General features: G+C 37.7%; 1 protein-coding gene across 1 annotated transcript; it reads right to left on the reverse strand.

Annotated features, from left to right (window-relative positions):
• Positions 1 to 821: 821 nt before the first annotated feature.
• LOC103770966 (F-box-like/WD repeat-containing protein TBL1X) lies at positions 822 to 10,582 on the reverse strand (the record flags this gene model as incomplete). The annotated part of the gene is made up of 6 exons (XM_008938247.1): positions 822 to 949; positions 2,899 to 2,973; positions 4,449 to 4,570; positions 8,740 to 8,800; positions 10,325 to 10,422; positions 10,519 to 10,582. Coding segments are annotated over 6 exons (548 nt in total), but the record flags the coding sequence as incomplete, so codon positions are not given.
• Between the last annotated feature and the right edge of the window lie 408 nt (positions 10,583 to 10,990).

A 10,990-nucleotide genomic window follows, 5' to 3' on the forward strand; every position in this document is an offset into this window, starting at 1 on the left:
TTATATATATATATATATATAATCTCTAGAGAGACATTATTCCTGATGGTTTGCATTATTTAATGAACTAGCATTTGGTAGATCTCTAGAACTGTGGTTCTTTTCACTTTGTTTCAGTGCTGGTTTTTGCTACACTCAGCACCTAAATTCCAAATGTTTGGCTCAGAAAAAGGCAAAGGACATATTTAGTATTAACAGTATTAAGAGAAAAACTCCAAGGAAGTTCTTCCCTGTCCACTCCCAGACTAAGGAGTAAAATAAATAAAACAGCTTCAACACCACTCCTCCCCAAACTGAATACACTATGGACTGATCTGATAATCGCATGGTGTTACCATCAACTGGCATTCTACACGTAAATGTATTTCCAAAACTCAAAGGAGAACTTTGAACTCATTTTCAAGTTGAATTTTAAAGATTATCCCAGCCTTTTCTCTGTTAGTTAACAAGGCTACAAAAATTGTCAATTTCTGCCCAGGTGAGTTGCATGACCCTGGTTAGAACATGTTCCAACTGGCTGCCATCTCCTCATTAAGTACTTTCATGCATTACAACTGATGCTGGATGTGAAGGCACAATCACAAATTTACAATCCTTTCATCAAGGCAGCTAAAAAGTTAAGTATCATACAACGCAGCTTTCCTTCTTCATTTTTCAAATATGTTTCCTTTCCCTTTGTATCCATCACCCTGATTTATGAACACAGGTACTTTTTACTGGAATTGTCTGCAGGAAGATTGACAGCCAGGGGACAGTTGAGTTATATGTCAGAAAGATGATCCTTCTTCTTGATAGGCAACAGAGAGAGGTGTGTTTTTTACCTTGCTAACATGATGTTGGAGTTTGGGTTGCTGGTGCCTGGTCCTGTAGGACTCCATTTGATAGTATAAATCTCTTTGCTGTGAGCCTGAAGATCATGTACACAGGTATCTTGCTTCATACTCCAAATCTATGTCAGAGGTATTATGTTACTGTTACCATCTTTTGTGTTAAGATCTTGACACACATGCACACACATCAACATAATTTTTAATGCATTTTGGCACACACATTAGAATAACCACATCAGGGGAAAGTGCTACGCATTTAATAGCATTTATTCAGTAGATAAGAAGAACTAAATAGTTGCTGTAACTATAGTTGCCCATAGCTTGTAACTATTTTCATACAGGAGCTTAAGTTATTCTATTTAGAGAAGGTTAACTTGAAGTTTGTCACACATTGCAATGGCAAAATTTCAGTAACTCCTTAAAACCTAGCAATTTTCTCTTACACCAGTAAGTTTTTTCTTTTCTTCCTGAACTCCATTTGTTTTCCTCGTGTTTTTAACAGCACAGATGATGAAAGATGATCAGCCGTTTATACACTGTTATGTAGCCAAATACTTCAGCATGAGATGACAGGTAATTTAATACATCTTTTCTTCAGCTAACTGAGAAAGTAAGATGAAGCTAATTGATGGCAGGGAAAATAACTCACATTTAGTTAATCAGTTTCAGAGAGATACCAAAAATACGGCACTGATTTATCTCACTTGTTTTAAGTCTGCACTATGAGGGAAATGATGTGCTCTTGTGCTGAATCTTCATCAGCATACCCGAGTCTACTTTTGGAAATGTTACACAAAGCTTAGGCATATTCTATGGCTAATACGCAACATGTTCCAAGAAGTGGTAGGGAAATATCAAGAACCCAAAAAAAAAAAAAAAGAAAAAAAAAGAAAAAGAACTCATGAAGAGGATTTGCAGTTTCCATCACTGAAGGTTTTTAAAAACAGGCGAGGCCAGGTGCAGCAAACCATTAGCTCTTGTGCTGAATACAGTGGTACAGAAATTTGAACACTGAGGCACACTGGTTTCTAAAACACAGCACACAACTTGGCACCAAAAAATCACGCTGCCCCTGGGTCGGGATGTTTAGGCAGGGCACTAATGGTTACCACCATACTGTTTCTTGGCAGTGTGACAGACAAGGTTGCTCAGTCTCTCCTAGCCCTCTTCTCTGTACATCTCCAGCAACGAAAACCCCAGTGGGTTCGTGGCAAAGACAGAACAGAACTGAGCAGAAGTCAGGCTACCTTTGAGGAAGAAACATGATCCACAACGCTGATGTTCACCTGGCTCTCATCTACAAGCTCTGCTGCTCTCCCAGCTCAATCCTTACACACAGGCTGCGTGCTGCTACAAGTGTCTCTGGCTTCAGCTCTGCCACCCAGCAGTGGGAACAGGTATAAGCCCTGACTAACACAACTCTACTGGGAGGAAACCGTATTACTGGTACAATTCAATCCACAAAGCTGAATGCTTCCTGGGATGTTTGTTTTGCTCAAGGAACCACATAAATCAACAGTCCAGCAGGAGTGCTTTGCTGTTACTGCATACAGCTGTTCCTGACAGGCATCTTCAGAGAGCAGTTCAGATTTTTGGCGGGCTCTGAATATGTATGCTGTGTCCCATTGCTTAGTCCAAGGCTATTAAAAAAATATAGAAATCAAACAGCTCCAACAAAATTATTTTCAGAAAAAAGACTCCAAGCAAAAAGAAGACTCTTTATTTTTGTATTTTTTTTCAAAGTGTAACCAATTGACTGCTTCTTAGCACAGGGATTGTACTTCTATTGACAAGCAAGTAGGTACATATGTGTATATTTGATCTATGACTATTCTGTGACAGTGACATCAGTCAAGTAACACTTATTTGGATAGGAAGCCTCAGTTTTCCCAGTGCCTGCTTCTCTGTGTTCAATCTTTGAGGCTGGCTTTAAGAAATAGGAAACAAAATGAAACTATTGTTCACGCAGAGTTTTAAGTGATACAGCACCATCATTCTGGAGAAGATTAAAAAACTGACATAATTTTTGTCTTTACCTTTTGAACATCAGGAATGGAAATGATATTACCTTTAATGTCATATCATCGGAGCAAGATGCTAGTAGCATGCCAGATGGGTCCCATTTGATTGCATTAACCTCGTTCTGAAACAAGAAGCGGTTTCATTAAGTATATTCCAGTTACCTGGACTGCACCAGGCACCCAGCAGAGGGCACTCAAGGATTATGCATGCAGCAAGCTCAACCATGAATAGCAGCCCGGGCTGCTTGAGGGGCCAACAAAAGCCCTGCTGCTTCTGTAGCATGCTATTTTAGTGCCATTTAGGAGTGGTAACCATTTTGTGTTCCTGAACAATTACACACAATCAGTCTTCTGATATGTGTTCTGGCACAAAATCTCCCATAGCCTTCCTTCATATGCGAGGATTTAAATAAACCCTCAAACCAGACAGATTGTTGATATAGCACTAGCAACCTTTTAAAATTGATAATTCTTTGGTTAATGCTTTGTAGGACTCAAGAGAGACAAATTTTCAATAAAAACTACTGGTAGAGTGTAAAGCTTTGTGGAGTCTAAAATTCTTAGTATTGCAGCTACAACAATGCTCGTCTCTCTGAAGAGAGATACACATATAAATGACCCCCAGGATGGAATACAGAATAGTTCACAACGCTTCCTCCATCAATCTTTCTAGCACTTTGTAATTAACTAAGCCTAGTGTATCCCCTCCATAATCAATAAGTTTTCCATGCTTTTTTGAGGGTCATACAAATGGAGGAAAAAAACATTTCATAAAAAGAGAAAGACTGTTTAATGAAAAAAATAGATTGGCTTAGGGTCTCAGTGAAAATAATCCTGGAAAATATTTAAATTTTGCTTTATACATTTTAGATCTTTCAGTGATAATTAAAAGGAACTGTACAGATATTTGAAGTAAAAATTTGGATCATGTTCAAAATGATGCATTTCATCTAATCATCAATCAGTCTGTTGGTAGGAATGTACAACCTGTCATGAAATAATTACGTTTAATATCTGTTTAACCATAGACTAGATATAAAGGTCTCCAAATGCGTAACTTTTCCTCAGTGGGGAGAAGCAAATTCTGCAAGCTAATATCTAAATTACAGACCAGTATATGATAGCAGTTTTCTCACTGATGAAAATGAGAAAAAACAGTCTTTGACAGTCATTTAATACCACCAGGAAACGAGGGGGGAAATGCTATCTTAAAGAGACGTTATTACATTAAATTGATTCTAAAACTGAACAATGGCTGGAGGTAAACTCTTCTCTCCTTATTCATAGTTCTCATTTAGTAAATTAAATTCAGTCACTGGAAAACAAAATCTTACTTACTAATGTGCCCCTAGTCTGCAGTTCATGCTACACATAAAGTCTCATTGTTTAAAAACTGCAGCTTTTGCCTCCTGTGGTGATGTAGAACAGTCTACCCCTTCTCACAGGCAGTGCATCACTCCCAAGGAGTAAGGTTTTTGCGAAGCAATGGGATGTAACACCTTTGGTGCTAGAACACACCCTGCAAGCATGTCATCTGCCATCATTGTAACATGCTGCTGTGACTTTATCATGAACATTTTGGACGTCTTAAACTTACTGTGTGTCCTTGAAAGGTTTTAACGGGACGATCACAGCTAAGTCTGCATACATGAATGCACATGTCAGTGCTGCAGGAGGCAAAAGTAGTGTTGTTCTGCCAGTCTACATCCAGAGCAGGAGCTGTGAAGTAGAAACAACAGAAGGAACGTCAGGGAACAAAGCAAAGAAACAGATATCCCAAATACTTTTCCTTCTGTCACCTAGCTGGATCAAATGGACTAAAAGCCAGTTCTCACCCTGTCACCTACTACCAGCTACAGGGATGACAGGGACCATCTGAAGGGCACAACTTAATTTTTCCCTTGCAGTGGATAATCGGGGTGCCTTGCATAGCATCTATTTATGAGTCTCGTTTGGGTTAAATAACGTAAGAGGAGGCAAACGATCTAGCTCCACCCTTCCCACTCCCAGCTACACACATCTCTCGGGCCACCTCTACCATTCATTCCTCTCTAAGCCAGCTCAGCAAAGAACCTGGGAGAAGACTAATCCAGTAAAACTGTGGATCATTTCAGCTGGTTAGGAAAAAAGTTCCTGTGCCAGACAAAACACCTGGGAGGGAGAAGATGCAGGTGGGCAACTTCCTTTGCACTAGCTTTATGCAACCAATGATACAAACTTAGCATTCTGGGCAGACACATAGCTTAATAATACCTATGTTGAGTTTAATTTTGTTGGGGATTGATTTAGGATAGGTACAATGATCAAGCTACTCTGAAATAAGAGGAAGAGTTTCTGTAGAGGATTTGGCATTAATTAGGATTTTCTAAATTCTGAAACTTTGTCCACAGGTAGAACACAAACATGTAACTAGTGCCTCTGTGCAACACACACTTTGCAAAAAGTGCTGGAAAAAAGCCCCAACCCCCAGCCCTTTCGCAGCGTGCCAGCACAGACTAAAAACACATACAGGAGCAGGAGGGAACTTCTGACATACAGCTTGTTTGTGTTTCTGCAACTGCTGCTTGGCTTTTTGCTCAGGAAAGAATCTAGCTGCCCTCCAGAGGATGACATAAGACTTGCTAAAATACAGAAATCTTAATTCTCAGCACACTCCTATGAGAAGCAGTTGTGTCAGAATGAGACCCGCATACAGGAACCAGAGTTCAATCTCTTTCTGGCAACAAAACAATGTAAGATTACCATTAAACTGAAACTAAGAAATGCCTATAGGTTCAGAAAAATACTTTTGTAATACAGAAGTGAAAAGGTATCTGTTCTGCTAAGTCTATTGTATTTAAGTATGTTTTGTCCTATGTTATTTTATTATTTTTATGAACTTCAGAATGAGATTCAAATCATCAGGCAGCTCTCTAAATGAGAAAGGAGGGCAGAAAATGTTTCTATACAAGTATTTTTTAGAATATTAATGATAAAGCTCAGTAATTCTGTGGTATGGGTGAGGAATTTCTAATGAACATGAATGGAGATCAGGAAACATTCAGCTGCCTGCTTGTCTGTCTTTTTATGCTGCAAACTTTGTATTACTGTTTCAGAGCAAACAAAAAATCTATCTTCATTAATAACAATATGCCTTCAGGGCTAATACCTAGTGTGCTATGTGTGAATTGAAAAGTAATTTTCTGAGAACTTTTGGCACCTAAAGTGATGGATTTATACTGCAGTGTAATTCGAATCCTAGTGTTGATAATTAATACTGATACATTTGTTGGTGTATTTAATCATATGTTTACTGCCTAAGTAACTACATAAAATAGCCTGGAAAAAACAGCAAAATGTGTTTTTTGATGCAAGTAATTGAACTGCCAAAGTGTCTCCAAAACCACAGGATACTAGCCAATTACATAAAACCAATTAGAATGTCATCTAATAAAAGCAGCAACAAATCCTTAAGAAATACAGCTAAAATAAATCCCAACAATTCACAGAATCGTTTCAACTGGAAAAGACCCTTAAGATTGTCAAGTCCAGCCATGAACCTGGCTCTACAAGTCCACTGCTAAACCATGTTCCTAAGCACCACACCTACAGGACTTTTAAACAGGGATGGTGATTCAACTACTTCCCTGGGCAGCCTGTTCCAGTGTTTGATTAACCTTTCAGTGAAGATTTTTTTTCTAATATCCACCCTAAACCTCCACTAGCTCAACTTGAGGCCATTTCCTCTTGTCCTATCACTTGTCACTTACCCATTTTTAAAGAAATAAGCTTTGTGAATATATATTTTGGTCAAGTGCCCTATAATGACTCATAGTTTTACAAAGAATAATGGAACCCAAGAAGCTACTTATCTACATACTTATGTATTTTGACCATAAAACCTTAAAATTGCATGGGAACATTAATGATAACCTTCAACACCTAGGCAAAGAAGTCTTCCTTTTGTATTTTAAGATGACAGTTCTGTCACTATGCGTGTAAACTAATTAAGTTGTTGTAAAGCAGCAGAGAGTAAAAAATGTATGTAATTCCCAGGCCACATATCTGCAAACTTCAAAGGAGTATGAAAAGAAGGACACCACACAAGTATGTGTTAAAGGAACTGTACTCTGTCTAGACTCGACTTTTAATTGTTAAAATGCCACCTTAATCCTTGGGTATACAAGTTTTTCAGAATCCACATATGGAAAGCCATTTACTGTTAGCTTGTTCTGGTGAATAAATGATGCAAAGAGGACAAGGTGATGTCTTTGTGGCTTTTGAGGTATGTGAGGACAAAGATTCCAGCTAATTTTGAGAAGCTTTTTGTAGAATGTATGCTTTTGGCCTATCAACAATTTCCTTAACAACTATCTGCTTTGTTTCTCTATGAAAACATATTTAAAATAGTATGTTAATTAATTTACATCTCTCCACACCTCCACTTCAGTTGTGTCTTATGGCCCAAAGACAAACAGCAAGACTAATAAGAGCTTAAAAAAATCTATTTAAATGCAGATGGTTAATTGACATATTGCACTGGAAAATGTGGTTAAATTTTCAGGTTGCTGAAAGGGGAAAGGCATGGTATGTCCTCGATGCAAAACACTGCTAAGACAGCGACGTGTCAGTGAACATGATTCTCTGAAGGGGCAACCAAGTTCTGAGTCTGCAGCTACTTAGACCAGTATTTAGGGATTAGAAGGCTTAAGAATCTCATTAACTACATCACTATACAGTGCAAGGTTTGCTATTATGGAACAGTTATGATAGCTAAATAAATGTCGCAGTGAGAAAATCTGTCAGCAGGCACTGACTCCTCCAAACTGACAGTTGCATTAATAAGTGAGAAGATGAGTGACAAAAATGCAGAGTATGGATCTGCTGTGCACATGGATGTACTTTTTGACTTCATCTGAATAACCATTTCAATTGCTACTGCATATTAATACCAGCAGTGAAAATGTGAGAATGCGAACAACCAGAAATGGAGTTGAAACGCACACACGAATTAATGTTTTAAAATTAGTAGTAAAACGTGTTTTTAAACACCAGTAAGCACCTTGTGAAAGCCTGCTGTATTTAAAAAGGGATTAGCTGCAGTGAACACACAGGAAGATGAACATTTCTGGCATCAGAATATGGAATGTTTTGGTGGTTTTAAACTCAGTTTGAATATGTCCCTTAAAATTCATTATGACAACTTATCCAGTTTGGATCATGAACTCAAGTCATCATCTTGTAAGTCTGGTCTCAGGTGAATTTAAGATTACATCAAAGACTGCCTGTTACTCAAGTTTACTTAGAATCTGTTACATCTCCTGTCTTCTTGAAGCAGACCAGATATACATATGACAATCCAAGGTTTTGGTTTAACAAGGTTTTGAAACATGAGGTTGGCAACTGACTTCTGATAATCAGAGAAAGCAAATACTGAAGAACTTCGAGTTAAAATTAAAGCTAAGAAATTCCTGAGGACCTTCATGCTTGCAGTGGTTAATGCAAACTGCATGAGAGATTCGCCAGCTTCTGCCTCAAGTCAGCTTTGCTGCAACAGGAACACAGAGTGGAAGAGAACACAGACATCTCCACCAAAAAGTCTCTTCATAAATCACCACTTGGTAGTATTCAATCACATAGATAACTACAGAATCATTCACCTTGGTAGACATGGCTGGGGTACAAATCCTCTCCCAGAAACAGTTTGACTTTCAAAGCTGATTCTCACAGAATCCCATCTTTCTGAAAAAAGACTAAACCCACAAGCCATGATACCCAGGATAGCTGAAGCACAAAAAGCTCAGCTCAGGCTCCTCTCTGGCAGATAGGTTTTTACAAAAGCATAAATTACATTGACAAAATTAAAAAGTTGCCTTTCATTTCACTAAGAAAAGTTATGCAGAAATTACCTGAATGGAAAGGAAACTGCTGTTTAGCTTCTCCTGTGTGAGCATCCCATATTATTGTTGTCTGCATCCGAAGGAAGGGGGAAAAAAACATTAGTGACTGTTCAGCTCAAAGAAACCAGAGAGCAGCCTCACTGAGGAGTAATTCTAAAAGATGGGCTGATTAAATTACCGACTTCAGAAAGCCTTGTGTGTTGAACAGCTGAAAAAACAGAAATAACTTCCAAATATTACAAAATAATAATCCAAGTGTAGATGAAGAAGTATCATTCCTAGAGAAGTAATATAACTACTAAGAATGGGCATATTATCTCTGAATAATGTTAGCAGACAGCACTACACATTTTTAACAAGCATTTTATTACAGCTGTTTCAGTTACCTTCTTCAAAGAGGACTTCTTTCCCTTTTCAAAGATGTTTTAAAGTCAAATTCTATTCCAAAAATACATTTCTAGCAATTAAACCACCAAGTGAAATGTTTATCTAGCAGTCAAGTACACATCATTTCTTGCCACTGTGGTGGGACAGATTAAGGTGTAATTTGCTTACTACAGGTTTAATCCATATTCATAGCACATATAAGCAACTGCCCTGTAGGGCTCAATACCACCTTCTGAGTGAATTGACAATTTCTTAGGAGTATATGCTTCCAGAAAATAAATCAACTTGCTGATAATGGATCATGTAAAGAGTCACTACTGTTATTAGGAACGTAAATTTGCCAGAACAATGGAACTGCCATTGGGAGACAAGTGCAGCTGAATAAAAGTCAGTATTAAAAAGAATAAAGCTAACTTTCCATTTTCACAAGTATATGAAAATAAAGGGATTCATCTTGCCTACAAATCAGATGTATAAGCCTAAGCTAGTTTCCCTAGACTCCCTCTGTCAGTTGCTGGAGAGGAGCACTGTTAGTGCATCTCACTGTTACACAGGCCACACAACCCATCACTTGGTAGTGTCACTATTCTCTCAAAATTTTATTGAGGAAGCCAAGGATGACATACACATCTAATTTTTAGATGTTACAAGTTAGGCAAGATAAACGCCACGTACTTTGCAGTTTCAGTTTTAATGGATTTGTGCTCAACATCACCAGTCATCTGTTCACTGTAATCGCTAATATCCACTCAGCTGTAACTACTATGTTTTGCTTGGTTTTGAGTTAAGAACTACCATTTTTTTTTGCATATTTGCATAAGAAGCCATACATATTCTACTCAAAGTGTTTCAATAATTAATAAGCTAAAAGGTGCGGTATCTTTAAGATCATTTCCTTCCTGGAAATAGTTGATAAACTACAAACATGAGTACTGAACGCAGTTCTTTCCTTAACAGAGACACATTTAAGATGCAATTTTACACAGGGGGCCAGTGGAGTTCTTTTTTTAAAGTAAATTCTTTTACATAAAAATACTACATATTCATGCAACCTCAAAAATGTAATCAACACGCACAAAAATGTATTAAAGAAAGTAAATTCTCCAGGATGCCTGGAGCAGAATAAAATAATCTTATAGAATACAGCAGCACAAGCTCACTAAGTCAGCACATTTACATGTTAGAATAATGTATTTTTTAAACTCACTTTATCAACACCAGCACTTAAAATATAATTCCCCTTTTTGTTCCATTTCAGGGCAAATATTGGACCTTTATGTTGACCTAAGGTGCTTGCAAGGTTACCTGGAATAAAGAGAAGGTTAATATTACCATTAGTTTATAAATCAGTCAAATCACAGTTCACTGCTGCTTGATGCTTAAGAACGATAACTGACTTACCGTCCTCTGTCCATATTCTTGCAAAACCATCATACGAGCCCGTAGCCAATAGTGTTCCATCACTCTGTTGGGATATACATAAATGACAAAGGTTGATACTAGATGAAATCTGTTTCAACCAACCTTTTCCTTGTCTTTTCTTTTTAAGGTTTGTGCACTGTGATTTATGGGAAATCTGAGTCCACACATTGAGACAGATTATACTATGATTTCAACTAAAGGTTCTTACTGCAGACAGCAAAGAGGAAATAAAAGTCTCTAACATACTGTAAAATACTGGGCCACACCATCAGATAGTAATTTAATCAAAAGGACTACAAAAAGAAAACAAGATACAACAAATTCGGGATTCTTCCAGATTACAATCGGATACTACTTTTTAGATATACAGAGCTTTTAAAACAGCAACAGATCATCTAAAACCTGACTAAACTGCCAGTTCAGTGAAATTCAAGCACCTATACTTCAAAGA

This window comes from Merops nubicus, unplaced genomic scaffold (genome assembly GCF_000691845.1).
Source record: "Merops nubicus isolate BGI_N331 unplaced genomic scaffold, ASM69184v1 Scaffold7364, whole genome shotgun sequence".
In the NCBI taxonomy this organism is placed as follows: Eukaryota; Metazoa; Chordata; class Aves; order Coraciiformes; family Meropidae; genus Merops; species Merops nubicus.